The sequence below is a fragment of the Marmota flaviventris genome, chromosome 4, assembly GCF_047511675.1.
Source record: "Marmota flaviventris isolate mMarFla1 chromosome 4, mMarFla1.hap1, whole genome shotgun sequence".
Classification (NCBI taxonomy): Eukaryota; Metazoa; Chordata; class Mammalia; order Rodentia; family Sciuridae; genus Marmota; species Marmota flaviventris.
In genome coordinates this window covers 63,105,076-63,126,667 of record NC_092501.1, presented here as the reverse complement: position 1 = coordinate 63,126,667, position 21,592 = coordinate 63,105,076, and the positions used below count along the sequence as shown (strand labels likewise).

The window sequence follows — 21,592 nt, the reverse complement described above, 5'->3', positions numbered from 1 at the left end:
TCATGTTCAAAATACTAGAAAAACTAGGAATAGTAGGAACATACCTCAACATTGTAAAAGCTATCTATGTTAAACCCAAGGCCAACATCATTCTAAATGGAGAAAAATTGGAAGCATTCCATCTAAAAACTGGAACAAGTCAGGGATTCCCTCCTTCAGCATTTCTATTCAACATAATACTTGAAACTCTAGCCACAGCAATTAGACAGATGAAAGAAATTAAAAGGATATGAATAGGAAAAGAAGAACTCAAACTATCATTTGCTGACGACATAATTCTACACTAACAGGATAAAAAAAACTCCATCAGAAAACTTCTAGAATTAATAAATAAATTCAGCAAAGTAGCACGATATAAAATCAATACCTATAAATCAAATGCTTTTCTATATATCAGTGATGAATCCTCTGAAAGAGAAATTAGGAAAACTACCCCATTCACAACAGCCTCAAAAAAATAAGACAAAACAAAATACTTGGGAATCAACTTAACAAAAGAGGTGAAAGACCTCTACAATGAAGACTACAGAACACTAAAGAAAAAAATCAAAGAAGTCCTCAGAATATGAAAAGATCTCCTGCACTCTTGGATAGACAAAATTAATATTGTCAAATGGTCATACTATCCAAAGTGCTATACAGACTCAATGTGATTTCAATTAAAATCCCAGCATCATTCCTTATAGAATAGAAAAAGCAATCATGAAATTCCTTTGGAAAAATAAGAGACCCAGAATAGCCAAAGCAATCTTTAGTAAGAAGAGTGAAGCAGGAGGCATCACAATACTAGACCTTAAACAAAATTACAAAGCTGTAGTAACAAAACAGCATGGTATTGGCACCAAAATAGACATGTAGACCAATGGTATAGAATAGAAGACACAGAGACAAGCCCACATAAATAGAGTTATCCCATAGATGGGAAATCCCATAGATAAGATATCTCTTGTATCTCTAGACCAAGGAACCAAAAACATACATTGGAGAAAAGATAGCCTCTTCAACAAATGGTGCTGGGAGAACTGGAAATCCATATGCAGCAAAACGAAAATAAACCCCTATTTCTCACCATGCACAAAACTCAAAGTAGATCAATGATCTAGGAATTAGACCAGAGACCCTGAGCCTAATAGAGGAAAAAGTAGGCCCAAATGTTCATCATGTCAGATCAACCCCTGAATTCTATAACAAGACTCCTAAAGCACAAGAAATAAAATCAAGAATTAATAAATGGAATGGATTCAAACTAAAAAGCTTCTTCTCAACAAAAGAAACAATCAATGAGGTGAAGAGAGAGTCTACATTTGGGGGGCTAATTTTTGCCACACGCACATCAGATAGAGCACTAATCTCCATGATATGTGAAGAAATCAAAAAACTTAACACTAAAAATACAAACAACCCAATCAACAAATGGCCTAAGAAACTGAACAGATACTTCTCAGAACAAGATATATGATCAATCAATAAATAGATAAAAAATGCCCAACATGTCTAGTAATTAGAGAAATGCAAATCAAAACTACTCTAAGATTTAATCTCAAGCCACTCAGAATGGTAATTATCAAGAATACAAACAACAATAAGTGTTGGCAAGGATGTGGGGGAAAAGCCACACTCATAGATTGCTGGTGGGACTGCAAATTGGTGCAACCAATCTGGAAAGCAGTATGGAGATTCCTTAGAAAATTTGGAATAGAACCATCATTTGACCCAGCTATTCCACTCCTCGATCTATATCCAAAGGACTTAAAGAATCAGTATACTATCATAATGCAGCCACATCAGTGTTCATAGCAGCTCAATTCACAATAGCTAAACTGTGGAGCCAACCTAGATACCCTTCAGTGGATGAATGGATTAAAAAATGTGGCATATATACATGATGGAATTTTACTCATCAATAAAAGAGAATAAAATCATGGCATGTGCAGGTAAATAGATAGAGTTGGAGAATACCATGCTAAGTGAAGCTAGCCAATCCCAAAAAACCAAATGCCGAATGTTTTCTGATATAAGGAGGCTGACTCATAGTGGGGTAGGGAGGGGGAGCATGGGAGGAATAGATGAATTCTGGATAGGGCAGAGGGGTGGGAGAGAAAGGGAGGGAGCAGGGGATTAGCAATGATGGTGGAATATGATAGACATCATTATCCAAAGTACATGTATGAAGACACAAATTGGTGTCAACATACTTTATATACAACTTTATGCTGTATAAGTGTAATAAGAATTGTAATGCATTCCACTGTCATTTATTTTTTTAAAAAAATTAAAATTAAAATTAAAAATTAAAAAAAATTTAAAAAGAAAACAGTTCATAATGAGATTACAATAAATAACACCTGATCATAATAGTTTAAAAAAATAGAAATAAACAATGCAATTGGTTACCTCAAGGCAAATGGAAACTACAACCCCATGCAAAACATGGATAAGTCTCACAAATATAACATTGAACAAATGTAGTCAAGCATGCAAAAGATTTTATGCAATTCATATGTAAAAGACTCAAAAATAGGCAAAAAAATCTGAATAATAATTATTCTCAAAGTGGAGTAGTAACTTGAAAGAATTAGAGATATCCATGATGCTGGTGGTGTTCTCTGTCTAGATCTAGGTATTGGTTACTCATTTCCTAAGAATTCATCTACCTACATGTTTATTATCTATGCACTTGCCCTTATATATTTTCTATTTCCATTAAAAATAACAAAGCAAAGCTTCCCATCCATGTTCCATCGGACTCTATCACCTAAAAACTATTATTAGGCAGTTCTTCCATATGAGTGAAGTCTTTGCTTGGTGTGGTGGTGCACACCTTAATCCCAGAGGCTTGGGTTGCTAAGCCAGGAGGCTCCTGAGTTCAAAGCCAGCCTCAGCAACTCAGTGAGACCCTGTTTCTAAATAAAATATAAAAAAAAGGTTGGGGATCTGGTTCAACAGTTAAGCACCCCTGAGTTCAATCCTCGGTACCAAAAAAGAAAAAACAGAGTGTGGTATTCATTAAGTTTGAGAAATGCCGAGGACACATTTTAGATTTCCATTCTATAGATTGTTTTAAATCAATGAATGTGACCCTACTGACGCTCCCCTGAGACTTCTTTTCTACTCATGCTGCCCCACTTCCCGTTTCTCTAAGGTCTCTTTCAGTACCCCAAATTGTGGTCACAACAGAAGCTGCATAAAAGAATATGGGCTAGTACATACAGTTTACACCCTGACTGGAAAAAAAACTATCTGGATGGAGCACATGCTCTCTATGTTCAACTGATCTTTAGCACAACCTTTGCCTGGAGGCAGTCACATTCAAAATACAGCACCGCCTGCCCTTTAGAATGCGCATTTCCATTCAGTGCTCTTGAGCCCATATGATGTCACAGGAATACACACATTTCAGATCATTTGCAAATTGGATACAGTGAAGGAATACAGAAAAGCAGATTTTTTAAGTAAAGCTTTTCACAACTGTGATTTAGGAATGCTCAAATACTCCTAGCATTCTCACGGGTTTCCAGCTTAAAAAATCAATTTCTTCCAAATACTTGAAAGTTATCATGAATCTACTGTTACAATCACCTAATTTTTCTAGTCACCTATGTTAAAATGAAATCACTGCTTCTTTACAGCTAGCATTGCGGTTGTTCCCAGTGGGGCAGAGAGCTGCACACATGCTTCAAGCTCTTGCCTCTTTTCTTTTGAGACTTTTTCCACTTTTTTGTTACCATAAGTAAGGGTGTGAAATTTAAGGGCTATCTTTATGAATACAGAAAAATAACTCACACTATTCTGTTACCTTTAAGACATTTTTTCACAACTTTAGCTATTTTACTTGGCTTAACCAAATAGCTAGTTCACTTTTGACTATTCATTTTTGCCAAGTTTTACTGGAAAACACCTACATTTAGTTTAATGCTTTTTATGGGAGTGTTGAGGGGCACAGCCCTTGTGCCTTCAAAATGTCAAATAAACAATTTGTCTGAAGTCCATCATTTCTCATCTAGGCATCTGAGTGTCAAGTCTTTTTTATTTTCTTTTCTATAATCCATTAGACATACCACATACCATCTTCTGCTCTGATTTAATGAAGACAAAAAAAATCAGACTGGGTATTCCAAACCAATGTTTTAAGCCAAGGAATTCATAAAAGTAATCATCATAATTATATTGATTTCCATCATTAGAATTCAATTCTATATTGCAAAACAATCTAGAATAAGCTACCGTTGTGATGTCCAGTTCAGTGGAAAACTATCTGGATTAGGAAACATGGCTTTTTTTCTCAAAGCATACTTACTCAGAAGACCATATTGCAAACACCAGTCTACATGAGGCTTAGTGAATAAAGAATAAGCACAATTATATCTGAGAATGCAAAGGCCAATGGGAAAAACAGAGATGCAGATAAATAAAATTAAGAAAAAATGTTACAAATGTTAATTTGCAAACCACAGGCATGGCTATACAACCTAAAGCAAATGTGAAAAGTGTATGATAAAATGACTACTGGACTGGTGTCAGGTACAAGACATGGTGAACAATCTCTAAAATAACATTTTGAATGTGTTTGCACCATAGCAAGGAAAAGCATTCCAACTGAACAATGGAGTATAAGCACGACAAGTTTACTAAAGAGCAAAAATACTTATAGTTTTAATCAGAAAGAATTTCTACTACTGTCAAAAAAATAACAGTAAATTTCTTGATCGTTTAATTCATGTTCATATGACCAGAAACAATTGCACTTACCTCATTTAAGTCCTGCTGAGTTTCAAAAGCATCCTTTGGCCAATTGGTAGCCCTCTGGTCTATTCTGTGAGATACAAAGAAAATTATGTCCATTTAAAAGAAACCTTTCAACAATGCACAGTTGGAGCTGGTAGCTATAGATCTGACAATGCCTCTGTTAAAATCCCTTAGTGAGGTCCCCTGACTAGAGAATAAAATCTAGACTCCTGAAAATGAACTGGGACACATTATTGTGTTTGGTGGGGCCTTTCTAACACCGTCTCCTACCAGTCTCATCCTTGTCCACACACCCCAGGCACCCTAGCTTTCTGTTTCTTGAACACATAGTACTTGTCTGCTGTTCAAACTTCTGTACTTGCCATCTCTGGGCCCAGGCTGCTCTCCCGCAAGGTCTGAACACAATTGACTCTCCTCATCACCTAAGCATTAGCTCAGCTCACATATCACCTCCCAAAGAACACCTCCTGACCTCCCTAATCAGAAGCAGCCCTCCTCCTCACGCCCTAGTACTGTCCCGTACATTTTATTCTTGGTGTGTCTTATTATCTGAAATTATGTGTTTATTGGCACTTCTGCACTAAAATGTACAAGAAAGCATTAATTATGTTCATTTTCTACACTGCTAAATCCTCAATACATGGTAGAAGTTTAATAATTTTTGAGTGAATGAATATTATCTGATACAGTTGCTACAGAAAGATACTATTTATTCACTAAAGTCAGATTTTTAGAAATCTTATCTTCTAATCTACACAATAAATGTTACAGTGTTAGCTTACATGGTAAAGCTGGATTTTGTCACTACATAATTTCCAGTACGAGAAAAAGGACTTAAAGGAAACCATATCACTTTGAGTCAATTTTCTTTAGTTAAAAAAAAGAAAAGAAAAAAAAAGTCTTACTGCTGATAGTGCTGACAGATGCTTAGGTCCAAATCATGATTTGGCAAATTCTAAGTCCCAACAGCATCTGTTACACAGCATTCAAGTTTTTTTCTGCAGCAGTATGCAAGACATTATACAATAAACATTAAATTATAGTTATTATCCTTATAAAAAAAGGCCAGCTATCTTAATGAATAAGAGATTTAGTCAGTAAGTTATTTATAAAAAAGATTTATTTGGGGATGTAATTAATTCTTGCTATTATTCTGCCCCAATTTGAATCTTAAAGAATATTTCTTCTCTGAATGGTCAATAGGATTAATGATTTCTAAGTGTCACTTAGAAATGTGCATTTAGAAATGCCATAAGCTCAACCTCAAATGTTCTTAAGAATGAGAATTCTTTCAGGCTACTGGTGTTGTTAACTGTATACTTTATTTATTTACTTATTTTTTGGACAGGGAGATGGGGTCTTGCTATGTTGCCCAGGCAGGTCTGCACCCTTCTTCCTTAGACTCCCAAGTAGCTGTAAGCCCCACCATGGCATGCACCCACCATACCTGATTCAAGCAATTTGCTTCAAGTGAGAAAAATAAGGAGATGGTTAAAAAAAAATAGCCTGATGCCTTCCACACTTATACAATCAGCAGACCAATGACTGGCCAGTGGTTCTCAAACAATGTTTATAAGAGTTACGGTAGCACCCGAAAAATGGAAGAGCTGTTTCTGAATAGGGGGAATATTTCCCAGTTTACACCTTTCAAACATAAATTTTTATGGGGCTTTGGACTCAGCTCCCTGTTGATGAGTGACAGGAGATGGCAAAATAAATGGCAAACACGAATGGAGGCGGGAAGAAATCTACTGTGCAAAAAAATGCAGTGTATGTTATGGAGATGCAGAGAACAGCCTTTGTATAGTACCACATAATCTCACATAAAACTCCTAACCATTACATAAACCTCCAAAACAAGTTTGATAACCATGGTCTGAAACATCGAAGTACTTTAATTTACTAATCATCTGAATGTCTATTGGTACATGCCTGGTACTAGGGACAGAGATAAACCTTTCTCTTTGTTGGAGAAATAATATAACAACAATGAAAAGAAGCAGAGTCTGTGCCTTAAGGAATCTTAAAATCTAATGGAATCTTAAAGGATAAAACTAATGAACACATAGCCTTGAGGATATTCTAGTGGATACAAGCATGGGACATGATGTTAGAACACTAGAGAGGAATTTGAGAGGTAGAGACTAGTAAAAGACATTTTTCAAAGATAAAGCAACCAAGAGGCTTTGGGAATGAATTCAAAATATGAAATGAAGAGATGGGAGGATCAAAATGATTCCAAAGTTGTGAGCCTATGTGGCAAGAAAAATGAGAGGTGATTTTTTTTAATAATGTAATATTAGAAAAATATATAATTTGGAGAGAGAAAGAGAGGTAATAAATTCAGATTTAGATATTCAAAGTTGAGATAAGGCTGAAATAGAGAAGTAAAAACAGCTGGTCAGGGTTCACATAAGACATGAGCATGGGGGCACCCGCTCATGTCTCATGTGTTCAGCAGAGCACAAGTGATGATGACAATGATCAGCAGAGCACAAGTGATGATGACAATGATCACTGTGACCCCAGGTGAGGTCACATGGTCAGGTCCTATATCAATTTTTACCTCACTGTGTAGACAGAGCCTAGCTTTGTGCCCCGCATATGGTGCATTGCCAGTACAAATACCATTTTAGATGAATAGATAAACAGAAAAAAAAAATAAACCCAAGAATGAGTTCTAATCTATTGCTTACTAGGTCTGTACTCCTAGTGTATATACCTCTTGGAGTCTCAGTTTCCTCACCTGTAAAATGAAGATAATGATAGCTACCTCATGGGCTTTCATGATGTTAAGGATAGTTGGTGAATAATACATTTAATATAGCTAACAGCAATAGAAAATAACACATGAATTCCATAACCATAAGAATTCCATATTAGAATGATCATAATTATAATTAATGGTATATTTAATTAATAATATTAAAGTCTGGTTAATAAGCTGAAGGAGAGAAGAAATCAAGGCCATTTAGAAAACAAGAGAGACAAGCTATGGAGAAAATACAGAAGCATCTCTAAGGAGGCAAGAAGTTAACTGGAATCAGTGTTCTAAATACCAGAGAAGGAAGTTATAAGAAATGGGAGTGCTATAGTTTAGATACAAGGTGTCCCCAAAAATTTCATGTGTGAGACAATTCAAGAAAGTTCAGTGGTGAAATGCTTGAACTACGAGAGCCTAAACCTAATCAGTGGATCATCCACTGATATGAATTAACTGGGAGGAAACTATAGGCAGGTAGAGTGATTGGAGGAGGTGGGTCAAAGGGGGCATGCCCTTGGGGTTTATATCTTGTCTTCCATGAGGAACACTCTCTCTGCTCCCTTGTCTCCATGTCCTTAACTACTTTCTTCCACCTATGATGTTCTGTCTCACCTCAGGCCCAGAACAATGGAGTTGGCCAATTATACTGAGACCTCTATAACCATGAGTCCCAAATAAACTGTCCCTCCTGTACCTTGTTCTTGTCAGGTCTTTTGGTTGCAGCAGAGAAAATGCTAAGACAGGGAGCATGAAGAGGCTCCTAACCCTTCACCAGCCCTTACTATGCCAAGCTGGGTGGGCCAGACAGTCTACGTACATAATAATGTACATAGTAATGTCCATGGTAACCATATGTATTAGTACATCTATTTGACTTAACAGGTAAAAGGACAGTTAAAAAACTTCATTCAAAAAATATGTGTTAAGCCCTGACTATGCCAGGTACTATTCTAGTGTTGGAAATAAAAACATAGACAAAGCAGTCTGTCCTTGTGGAATGTTTATTCCAATGGGAGAAGAGAGAATATAAAGAAATAAATCAGAATAATCTATAATGAACCAAATGCTAGGTTTTATAGGGGAAGAGAAAGCAGGGAACACAGGACCTGCAGAAGGACTGTCCAAGCTCATGCTTCCATGAAGTGTAAGTCATCCAGAGACAATGAGATCAAAAACAGTGGATTAAAAAAGATAAAGGTCATGGCAGAAGAGGAAAAAGGAACCTTCCCACCTGGTAAAGTACAGCAGTGAGAAGAGGAGAAATAGTACAGTAGCTGTCTCAAATCCTCTTTTAATATTTTTAAAGATATTGCTCAAGCCATGCACAACCCTGCCAGGAAGAGATCCTACTCACAAACTATCACGCTGAAACACCCCACCCCCAAATTCTCCTGCCTCCTTCCACCCACAACAATAAAAGCGAAGTGATTAGCACATCTATATCCAATTTCACTTCTGGAGGGGGCAAAGATGAGTAAGTGAGTCAGTAATCTGCCACTCTATTATAATCTTGCCTTCTAGCCCAGGCTTCAGTAATGGGAAATTTAGTCTGCTTCTCAGAGCCCAACCGCACTCCTTGGTAGTAATGAGTGCATGACGGCTCCGATAACCACCATCATTACCTTCAAGCCTGCCATCATACACACCAAAGTTGCCACCATCAGCATCATCCACAAAGCCATCACCATCACCCATAATGCCATCACCATCACCAACACCATTGTCATCATCACCACTAGTACTGCAAACACCATCACCAACAGCACCATCGCCGCCACTACCACCACCTCCACCAGCACCACCACCACCATCGCCACCATACACACTACCATTGCTACTACCACTATATCATTCAAAATAAAAACTTTTCAACTGAGAAATACAGAACTTAATTTTGTTCTGATATTAAAGAGTTCTCCCTGGATTCTGTGACTACAGACTTGTGGACAGCCTCTTGAAGTGCAACTTTTCTAAAAATTGTTCATGTTTCTATTTTTCCAGAACCCTCTAGTATGTGCTGAGTCGGGGTCATCCTGCAGTGGATCTCTCTTTGGACAAGTAATGGAATTCAAAACAGCCAAGCCAACTAAGCATTATAGTATTTTTCTTAGCCGAGAACAACATCAAACCACAGAATACAGTATTTTGTGAAAAAGCCACATTTTAGCTTAAGATTTTATATTTATATTTATATCAACATTTTATAATTAAGTTAATAGAGAAACACGTTCCCTTTCTCAGTGAAAAGATTGCCATCTAGTTCATGGAAGACACTTGAGAGTTATCTGAAACATTCCTCTCCTTCAAGTCCAACAGCCAGTTCATTACTTTTATAACCCAAATAACTTTTGCATCTGTTCCACCTCTCATCTGTACTACCTAGTGACAAAGTTCCTTATTTCCCGTCTTCCCATCTGCCCTCCCCAAACTGTTTCCCATTTGAGATTTTGTCACTACCCTTAGTGTACAACATTTAAAATAAAGAGTACATTTCTTAAAATACCTGATGATATTCTGAAGGATTTGGCTCCTGCCCACCTCTTCAACCACACCCTGTGCCTCACTCCCTCTCTGGGCTCTGGCTATAATGACATTGTTTCAGTTCCTTGGATGCACCATGCTTCTTCAAAGCTTATGTCTCCAGATGGACTGTCCCTGTGCCCATAAAGCTCTTCCCAGGCAACTGTCTCTTCTAATAAAATAATTTATCCTTTAAATACCAGGTAGCTCCTAAGTGGGTCTCATTTTTATATATTCTTACTGTATTATGATTTTCTACTTCAGCCATGTAGAAGTAGAAAATTATTTCTTGGTTTCTAATCACATATTTGACTCTTTCTAATGACAGTAAGCTCAATGAGGCAGGAACCATATAAGTCTTATTTAGCACTTTATTTTTAGTGCCTATTCTGGCCTAGGACATACGGTGGGCCCTCAACTGTTTGTTACTGAAGTACTCATCACGGGGTTATGTGCAGCTACCAATTCCAGCACAACCTTGAGTGTGCACAATGACTGCAACGCAAATCATGCTCCTTCCTACCCTGGCAGCCTGCTCCCCTAAGCAAATACATTTCTTCCCCCAAGAACACCTACTAACGTTTAACAAGTGACTTTCTAATCCATAATTTTGAAAATTTGGGCAGAAAGAGTAACAGGAGAGCACCAAGAGCAGCATCACAGCACAATTTTCAGAATGCTTCGTGTAGAAACACAGCCTTAGGACGGAAAAGTGCCAACCTCAGATCACTTCTTCAGATGTAAGATAATCCACTGCATTAAGTTAAGCTTCTGTATTAGAAAGCAACACTGGGGATATACTAATGTATACCCGGATGACTGCTGGCTGGCTGTACGACTGCTGCTTCCTGAAACTCTTTTGAAAACAAAAGGTATATCCCAAGAGGACAACCGTCTGTGAAAAACATTCTTTATATAAAAACAATTGCTCTATATGCAGACACAGAGAAGATGCCAATAAATTCCAGTAATATTATTAGCAACAATAACAACCCTCAATACCAGTTAATATAAAGTGCCATTTTCTGGGAGTCTAAACCACACTGAAGGCATTTTCTTTTAAGAATCAATTTTCTGTGCTAAATGACTGAGGTCAAATATTGGACAGCAAACTTCAGATTCTAAAATTGAGGCACAGAGTCTGAAATTATTCCCAGAGACCACCACTAACAGAAAACAAACTAGAATAAATAATCATGAACTGACTGTCCAACTCATATCCACTTGTCCAGGTCTGAAAATTCCTGTAGAGGGGACAAAGGTCACAGGTAGAAACAGATCAATTCCCAGTTGCACACACTCCTAGTAAATTGGGCCCAAGCCTCAACCCACCCATACCTCCCCCACCTTACACTTCTCTAGAGATTAGAATCAACCAGTACTATTAAAACAGAAATTCCTGGGCCCAAATCCAGACTCACTGAATCAGAATTTCCAGAGGAGCAGAATGGCAAGGTGTAGTTAAGAAGCACCCCAGGGGATTTTAATTGGGAATTTTTATCCTAAAATTCTTTATCCTAAAGTTCAAGTGCAACACCCTGGGAGGAGACCAGTGGCTAAAGGGCATAGGTGAGGGACTTGCTAGAGTGCAGGAATGATTAGGTATTTCTGGCCTGGCCTCAAAGGGGATACATAACCAAAGAGGGAAAGACTGTGACCCTGGGGACACTAAGAGAAACCCCAAATACGAGCTTCCCTGGAATAGGTACCTCTCCTCACTTTGGTGGGCCAACGTAGCCAGAAACAGGAAGGATCAATGCCAATGCCTGGAAAATAGGGAAACAGTGAATCAGGATCAGAACTGGCAGAAGGAAGATAGCAGAATAGTCATGGGGGTGGATGAAAACATCCTGTGAACCAGAAAGGAAGACCGGGATGGGATATTGAGGACACTGGGATCCAGCCAGATTGTATTTAGGACGAAGTGAGGGCAGAGGCCCCAGTAATGCATTATTAGTAGCAACAATATAGCAGCTCCTGGTTTGTTGAGCAGACCACAAAGCACTGTGCTTGCATTGCCTCATTCACTGCATTAATTAATAAGTAATTATCAGATACCTGCTCCCTGTCCCAGGCAGCATGTAGCCCAGGAGACCGAGGGGTTGTGGCTGATGCTTCAGCTCTGTGAACAGTTCTGATCATTTGCTTCAACTCACCTCAAGCACCAGCCAAGTCTCCCTTTTCTGCCTCATTTTTTTTTTTTTTTTTTTTTTTTTTTTTTGCAAGGCACAGCTTGCTCTTCAACCCTGTGTGTTACAGCCGACTGTCTGGAGGCCACTGTCTGTGGAATGAGGAATGCACAGCTCCAAATTTCAGAGTGTAAATGAGGGGCTCCTCAGAGGGGCACCAGAGTGGTGACCTACTAAGCTACACACCTGTGTGGGCTCTTCTACCTTCCCTATTATCTAGGTCCTCCTCCCTCCCAAGATCTGCTTTCAGGAGAAAGCTGGAGTAAGACAGTAAGCAACATGACAAAGCAGACCCAATCCCTGTGTTTCTGGAGCTGACAGCCAGGGAAAGACAAAATAAACCAATTGCACAAATAATTTCAGGGGCAGCTGTAATGAAGGGTACAGAGGATCACAGATGAATACTGGTTGCATAGGTATAAATATTTATTGTACTGGCACTGTGATATTACAGCTGTGCTCAGACTTTGAACACTATAACTTTTAAAGTATGAGTCAGACTAGCTCTAAAAATGAAAGAACTTTAAAAAGAAAAGCACCTAGGATTTGAGTAGGTACTGATATAACCTAAATGCTACATGTTCCCTATTAAAACTTTTCTTTCTCTCCCAAAAGGAGAGAGTCCTGAGCCTATATTCTTCACTCACCATCTTTATTGCCAGCATCATCTCCCATATGGATGACCTATTAGTTTATAAGATGTCTCTCAAGTACCAGAGAGTACCCAGTGTGGCTTTTAAAAAAAAAAAGTCAATCTGAGCACATCATTACCCTTTTCATAACCTCCAATAATTTCCCTCTGGACTTAGATAAATTCAGAACCCACACAGGACTACGCAGTCTGGTCACTCTCAGTCTTTCTGAAGTCATCCAATCCCATTTCTCTGCATTTCACTATACTCTCCAGCCTTCCTTGTCCTGGCTGATGTGGACTTGGCACAAGGTGAACAGTATCTAGTCCAGGGTCAGTCTGAGAGTCAAGTCAGAGCAGCCTGTGTCTTCCTATATACCTTTGTTGCAATCAAGGTTCATGAGGTACATCAGACTTTTTTTTCAGTTTGTTTAAAATTAGTTCCTAATTCTTTTCTTTCATTAGTTATAGATTCTTCCCATGCCCCTAAGTCACCCAACACTGATTTTATGTGCCCAGCACTTTTTGTCTCCAACCCACTTTTTCTGACACCAATTTCCTTTCCTTCCATTTAGGAATAAGCCCTTCATTATTTCATGTGCAACAGTAAACACAGGCCTAAGCTGTGTGCATTAGTGACTTCTCCCTGGAAGTTGAAATTTGATCAGGAATGGAAAGCTATTAGCACTGGATCATCTAATGGGGAAACCCCAGGAGGATAAGTCCCTGTCACTGAGATTCTAGAAATCCATCTACCAGGTCTGAACCCTTTCTCTTCCCATGGCTGGGCTGGCTACCCTTAGTTCAATTTTGTAAGTTAAATCCATAATCTTCCATTAGATACCCTTTCCTTGCTTGACTTCCCACTGTTTACAAAGAACACCAATCCTCTTTCCTTTTACAAATGTGATTCTTACCAAGAAATAATCACTGGACATGCAATAATAGCCTAGGTCTCCTTTGTTGCACACAAGCCAAAAAAGTAAAGTTGCCAGAAACTTCATAATGTACAGGACCATCTTCTTCTTTTTTTAAATATTATTTTAGTTGTAGTTGGACACAATATCTTTATTATTTATGTGGTGCTGAGGATCGAACCCAGTGCCTCACACGTGCAAAGCGGGTGCTCTACCACTGAGCCCCCAGGACCATCTTCTTGATGCCTGTTTTCCCAATTGCCCCTTTCCACAGCCACCTAGGACCATATGGCTATGTATAGTACCTATATAAGCTTCTTCAAAATTATCTTAATGTCCAAGTTAAGCAAAGGAGTCCAAATCTTTGAGGTCTCAACAGACAATTCAGGAAAACCAATTGGCTTCAAGTATACAAAGTTTTTGATTCAACCAGCAAGAAGATAAGGCCTAACTAAAAGATGAACAGAAGAGCAGGGCATGAAGGTTATCTGAATTCTGTGAAGGAGAGGCACAGAAGCATGGCAAATGCAGGCAGTGCACATAATGACAAACTAGAGTTTGCAAAGGGCCTGTAATTAATTCATAAAGAAGCATGGCCAAGAGAGTCATGGAACTCTGGAGGGCCACCTAGAATTTTAAGAACTTTGTCTACCTACAAATCAATAAGTAGAAACTTTTCTGAGAACATTCAAAAGAATTATAGAAAAATAACCTTATATCCTATATGAAAAGAAAAAGCAAACGACTCTTGTTTCAACTCATGTGCACAGTTCAGTTGAACATTCTCTAACTATGGAGATTAATGTGGCCTGATGGGAAAAGAGAAAAGTGCAGGAAAAGCTAGAAGTGAGCTGGGCTCTGAGACCAATCTCAGAATTTGGATAAATGGACAGGAGAAAGGAGACCATCAGAGACAAGAGGCATGTGTAGGCAGTGCCTAGGTCAGTTCTGTGAAGCCAGATGGAGACCTGCGTAAAGGAACTGGACTGGTCTCTGAAGATCAGCAACATCAATGTGTTAAGCATAAGCTGCAGGCCAGACTCTAATGGAAGCTGGACTTATAGTATCTCCTTTAATCCTTACAACCGAAGCTCTGGGAAACAGGTCCTTTTACTTCCATGTACATCTGAAGAAGTCAAAGCCTGGAGAGGTTAGCAAATTTGTCCAAGAAAGAAAGCAGCAAAGCTGGAATTGGCATCCAGTTCTGCCTACTGCAGAAGCCCTTCCTTTTTACATTACAGCATCTTGGATATACTTCTAGGCCCTTCCCAGAGGCTCTATTATGTGTGTTTGAATTTATTCAATAGACTGGGTGTGACCAAAATTGTTTTCTTATGTTGGTGCTAAGTTCAAGGCATTGTCTAAGAAGCATCTGATATCTGGCTCCTATTTCTACTGCTTCTCAAGCTTTCTCCTTTTGGACCCCACCCTACTTGAAAAGGGCCTTGGAATTTCCTTTGTTCCTGGCATCTGCTGGTGATGGGGTGTCACTGTTATTGGACCTGGAGAGGCTTAGAGCTGCTGAAGGCTTGGAAAGAACCTTTCTTCTGCTTTCATCCAGAGTCAAGCATTCAGGGAAAGAGGGGGCATAAATTCCAGTTGTAAATATCATCCAAGTCCAGAGAAATCATCTTTAATATATGCTTTCTGATACCAACTAACCCAAATCATAAAAGCCACAAATACCCCAGAAAATTCCTTTTAAGATTCTAAGATATAAAAAATAAATCCATTCTCTCTTAATACTTTTCTAATATTCTTATCTACTCCAAAGTATGATATAATAGTAAATCAAACAAGGAAATTCATAGAAATAGTATGTACTATCATTTTTCTTGGATTAACAAATTTATCACTTCCCCCAATTCTACAACTAATAGGGGACTCAATGGAAAATAAAGTTGAAAAGCAACAGAAAAAATAATATATTTTTTTAAATCGCCCACAATCATCCCACCCAAAAGTCATCACCAATATTGACTTATGTCTTTTTTCAGTACATTTCTGTACATAATTATATAAAAATGGATAGCATTATAGTACTGTTACATAATTGCTTTTTCTATTTGAGATGAACATTTACCTACTTTAATACTCAAACATGATTTTATTTTTAATTATAATTAATGCATTATAAAAATTAATTTCATTGGACATTTACATGCATGTATTGTATCTTAATCATATTGTCCACCTTCCCTTTTCCCTCTGCCATTCCTTTTCCCATAATCCCCTCCCCCCACCCGCTTCCCTTCAAGTCCCTATTTCCATATAGGAGAGAAAATATGTGATTTTCCTTTTGTGTCTGGCTCATTTTGCTTAATATAATGTTCTCCAGTTTCATTCATTTTCCTGTAAATTACAAGATATCATTCTTCCTTGTGGCTAATATTCCACTGTGTTTATCTACATATTTTCTTTATCCATTTATCAGTTGAGGAACAGCCAAGCTGATTTGATATCTTGGCTACTGTGAAAAGTGCTACAGTAAACAGGGGCATGCAGGTATCTCTTCTGTATGCCAATTTCATTTTCTTTGAATGTATATATATGTGTGTGTGTGTGTGTGTGTGTGTAATATCAGAATATAGCTATATCATGGTGGTTCAATTTTTAGTTTTTAGGAACCACTATACTTTTTTCCAGAATGAATATATTAATTTACATTCCCACCAACAGTAAAGGTTCTTTTCTCTCCACATTCTCACCAGCATTTGTTATTTTTTATAATAGGCATTCTTCCAGGGGTGAAATGGAATCTCATTTCAATGTAATTTGGTTTTGTATTTCCCCGATGGATAAAAATAGAGCTTTTTCCCCATGATTTTATTGTCATTTGTACAAGTTCTTTTGAAAAACATGTTCATTTGCCCATTTTTTGATTGGATTATTTATTTTGTTTTTAGATTTCTTTATATATTCTGGATATTAATTTTCTTTCAGATAAATAGCTGCAAAGATTTCTCTCTCATCTGTAGGTTGTCACTTCACCCTGTTACTTTGCTGTGAAGCAGCTTTTAGTTTGATGAAATCCCATTTGTGAAGTCTTGCTTTTGTTTTCTGAGCCATTTGAGTCTTATTTAGGAAATTATTGCCAATGCCAATATCTCGGAGTGTTTCCTTATGTTTTCTTCTAGTAGTTTCAATGTTTCAGGTCTTACATTAAAGTCTTTCATCCATTTTGAGTTGAATTTTATACGAGGTGAGAGAGGAGTCTAGTTTCAATCTTCTATATATGGTCATCCAATTTTCTCAGCACCATTTGTTGAAGAGGTGTCTTTTCTACAACTTATGTTTTTGGCAACTTTGTTGAGAATCAGTTAACTGTGGATGTGTGGATTTAATTCTGGGTTCTCTATTCTGTTCCATTGGTCTGTGTGTCTGTTTATATGCCAATACCATGCTGTTTTTGTCACTATGGCTCTAAAGTATATTTTGAAATTGGGTATTGTGAGCCTCCCCAGCATTAGTCTTTGTTATAATTATACATAATAATGGGATTCACTATGATATAGTCATACGTGCACAATGCATAACCTGATCTATTCACTAACCACCCTTTCCTTTAAGTCCATCCCCCTCCCCGCCGCCCCTCTCTAGTGTCCATGAGAGAGAACACACAACTCTTAACTTTCTGGATCTGGCTGATCTCACTTTGCATAAATTTCTTCAGTTTCATCCATTTTTCTGCAAATAACATAATGTGTTCTTGTGTCTGAACCAAACTCCAATATGTGTATATATGGGATGTGTGTGTATATCAAATCTTTGTTTTTTAAAAAATGTTTTTATAGTTGTACATGGATAAAATGCATTTCATTTATTTTTATGCAGTGCAAGGATTGAACCCAGTTCCTCACATATCTAGGCAACCACTCTGACAATGAGCTACAGTCCCAGCCCATATAACATCTTATTTATCTACCTAGATGGGTTCCATAATCAGCACTGCTCTTTTTACTCAGAATTGCTTTGAATATTAATGGTCTTTCTGTGTGTCCATACAAATTCAGAGTGTTTTGTTTGTTTGTTTGGGTTTTTTTTTTTTTGTTGTTGTTGTTTTAGTTCCATGAAGAAAGTCACTGGTACTTTGAAGGGGATTTCATTGAATCAGTAGATCTGAAAACTCCAAGCTTCTTAATCTGAACTAGAATGATGGGGCCAGTGTATGAAATATAAATATCTAGTAATAAGGAGAGAAGGGATTTTATTTAATTGTTTCAAATATTCTAACCAGAGCCACAAGTTAGGATTTCAGAAATCCAGCCACATGGTTCTCTCAAAGTTATTAATTTCCTATTATACTCCTCTCTTCTTCCATAACCAGACAACTGAAAAATTTATATCCTAAATCATATTTCAGTTCACCAATTCAAATCCTATACCTAGACAGCTTGACCTTTGAGCACAAATAAAGAAAACTATAATAGGTGAAAAAAGATTTTAAAAGATGTTTTCTATAGAAATATCTAAATATAACTCACAGAAGTAACAAAAATATCAAAAAGTCTGTAATTAGTTAAGTAAATGATGGCATATCACAGAACGGGATATTTTAATTTTTAATTAAATATGATAGAGCATTTTATGATGTGAAAAATCATTAAGTGATATAAACAAGTTACATAGCAACGTGTTTCTATTTTATATATAGAAAATATTGATGTATGCACACATAAATTTATTTCTCCAAATTTTTAATCCAGTATTAGTTAACAATAGAAAGGGAAAATACATATAAAAGGGGTGGCTAGGAGCTATGTATGGTAATTAACATAAATCCTGAAAAGAATAATTTTGTTGACAAATACTATAACAGAAGTAGTAGCCATTTCATCATTGACAAGATGAAAAGTAAGTGGAAGGATGGCCTCATTCTAGTGACCTCATGAGTGCTGAATACTTAATCCTAATTTAGAATTTTGACCACCTGCTTAAGTATCGTATAATCATTACTAAAATTTCTCTCTTAAATCTATTCCAAGTTAAACCAAGAGGCTTTCCAAGATGTTCAGATGTTAAAGACAAGTTTTTCTGTTTTGTCTCCTAGAAATATTTCTAGTGAAGGGCTTTAATGACACCAAAGCTTGTAAAATATGTTCACTATAGGAATTGTGTATTAACATATTTATTACAGAAAACTAAACTTGTTCACTTTAGCCATGAATGAACTTATCTTGTGATGATTAACCTATTTAGTACTCAACTTATGGCCTTATATTGAAAAAACACACTATTGAATATAAATATCATGTGGTCAGAATTCATTCCGGCCTTTCTACCCTTGGGCCTATTTGAAATCAACAGTGCTTCTAGAAGATCCAGATCCCAATGTACTAGGGAGCTCCTTTCAGACACATATCCTTTTTACGCCCGTGTTAAAATAGTAACCAAAATTTAGAAATTTACACAATAGTAGCAGTGCTTATTTATGGATGGCAGGATTATAAGACATTTTTATGACCTTGGGATTTTCTGTTTTCCAGTATTTCATTATTGTTGTTATTAAAGGACTTTGGGGTTTCTTTTTTATCCTGATGTTTAATTGTTGTGTGATGAAAGTGCAAAAAATTTATCAAATGAGCAAGGGCAGCTTCCTTTAAAGAGAGGAGAGAGAGGAGAAAACAGGTGAGGGAGGGAATTTTCATTCCCAAAATAATCAAGTGTGGGTTCTTTTCAATCAGCAATTTAAGGATTTAGTGTGGGATTTGTGTGTGTGTGTGTGTGTGTGTGTGTGTGTACTCTACAGCAGGGAGTGGAAAATTATTTTTATCTGTGTCTTTAAGATTTTGTATTCTTAAATTAACTGTTCAAGTCTAACCCTCTGAACACTTACAGAATGTTGAGCATTTTCAATGTTAGAGACAGAAAGGGCCTTAGAATCATTGAACCAAATTCCTTATATGAGAAGACAGGACTTAGAATGAAGCGACCAAGATCATCTGATTGACATAAGACCCTAAATTTCTTAATTCAAACATTCTTTTCATTCTACCAAACTGCTTCTGTGCCCATGGGTGGAGGCAGTGGGAAAGGGTAGCGAATGACAGCCCTGATCACCTTCCCATGCAATATTCTCAGTGTAAAGTAAGTTAGGACCCACTTATTACCCAATCATTGTCAACCCTAAATATCGTCAATACAAGCTACATTTTTCTCATCTCTACCTCATCCCTGCCACTCCCATAAAAAAACAAAACACTAGGATCACACTAACAAGGAAGAAGAATATGCCAGAGACATGCAGAGCTCTTGCTCTGGTACAGACCAAGGAAGATTATGTCCTATGTATGGATAAAAATTCCTGGGTATTCATTCTTTCTCTCATTCTTTCCCTTTTTAGCACAACTGATCAAGACTGTGCTTAGCTAGGCATAGTGGTGGCACCTGTAGTCCCAGCTACTCTGGAAGCAGGAGGATCACAAATTCCAGGCTGGCCTGGACTATTTAGTGAAATCTTATCTTAAAAGAATTAGAAGGGGCTGGGGATGCAGCTTGGTGGTAGAGCACCCTTGGTTCAATCCCCAGTAATGGGGGGAGGGGAGGGGCGGAGAGAATCTGCTTATCAGAAACACACACACACACACAGTTGTCCATCTCAAAAAAAAAAAGATGAAAGAATTTATCCCCTCTGGAAAAGTTGCTGCCAACAAAACTTCCTCTTTCTGAAAAGCAACAAAACTTTCCAGCTTTTTTTCTTTTATCTGGATATTACAAAAATATTGGAAACCATCAAAGACCATTATTCTTGCTAAGAATCTTCAACCTCTTCTAATAGGAGACTTCCAGAGAAAAAAAGTCAGTGAACTGGAACTCATCAGTGTAACCACTTGCCTAATTAGCAGTAACAGTGCTATTTATACAAAGTCTTTAATAACATGAAAAGTGTAATTCTGTCACAAATTTTAAGACATTTTAAATACAAGTGATTAATCACTCTCAAAAATAAATTTAGCTGGGTAAGAAATCCCCAACTCCACTAGTATTCTCTGACATTCACAGATTCCCCTTTGTCATATCTAAGGGTTTATAGGATTGGCACTGGCTTTAGCTAAAAATCAGTCAGACTGCTACATATTGCATCAAGCAGCTGCTCTAAACAGATCGATGATGATTTTTTTGGTTCAATTACTAAGGGGAGTAAGAACTTTGGCACCCAGCAACGCTGTGATTTGCTTCACTAGAAAATGAGAGAGTTGTATTAAACTATCACTAAGGCTTCTTCCAGCTCCAGCTAAATGCAGTTCTACGATTTTACATGTTTGGAAAAGCACCAGAAATTGAGCCGATGCCGTAGTGTAATGTAGTGGAATGCCCTCCACTCCTATGCACAGAAAGTCCACGTTAAAATGTAAACCCACCATCTGGGGAAAGTGGCATTAAGATTATCAGCCAGCACCATATTAGGAGTTAGCTTCAGGCAGTCAGAGTTCCCAGGATGAGCAGTTGCTGGGAAGAAAAGATTGAAGCAGGCTTTATAAATCAAATGCCTGTAGGAGACAGGCTAAGAGCACAAACAAATGGGAAGAGCCAAATGGGGGTGTGAAAAAAATGTAGAGGTGGTCCTCAGCTCTGATTGCTGCCTGAGGAATCAAGGCTTGGGGTTATCCCATCTTCAGACTTTTCCAAATAAGAGTGAAAAGCTATAAAATCTCTCAATTTTAAAATATTGGATCAAAATATTTTAAAACATTGTATAAGTCAAACATGTCTCCACACCAAATACACCTGAAAGTTTGGATGTAGCACACTCTACCATCAAGGAACATAACATAGGGAAGGACATAACATAGAAGGGGGGGGGGGGGGCTCGGTAAATGGGAAG

General features: G+C 37.6%; 1 protein-coding gene across 8 annotated transcripts in view; it reads right to left on the bottom strand.

The window, feature by feature from the left end:
- The window catches only part of Fam13c (family with sequence similarity 13 member C), a 117,059-nt gene that overhangs the window by 50,388 nt on the left and 45,079 nt on the right, over positions 1 to 21,592 (bottom strand). For all 8 annotated transcript variants that reach the window (XM_071610736.1, XM_071610738.1, XM_071610734.1 and 5 more), the window contains one exon: positions 4,750 to 4,813. In XM_071610736.1, coding sequence (XP_071466837.1) covers positions 4,750 to 4,813 — 64 coding nt within the window. The remainder of the gene's footprint in view (positions 1 to 4,749; positions 4,814 to 21,592) is intronic.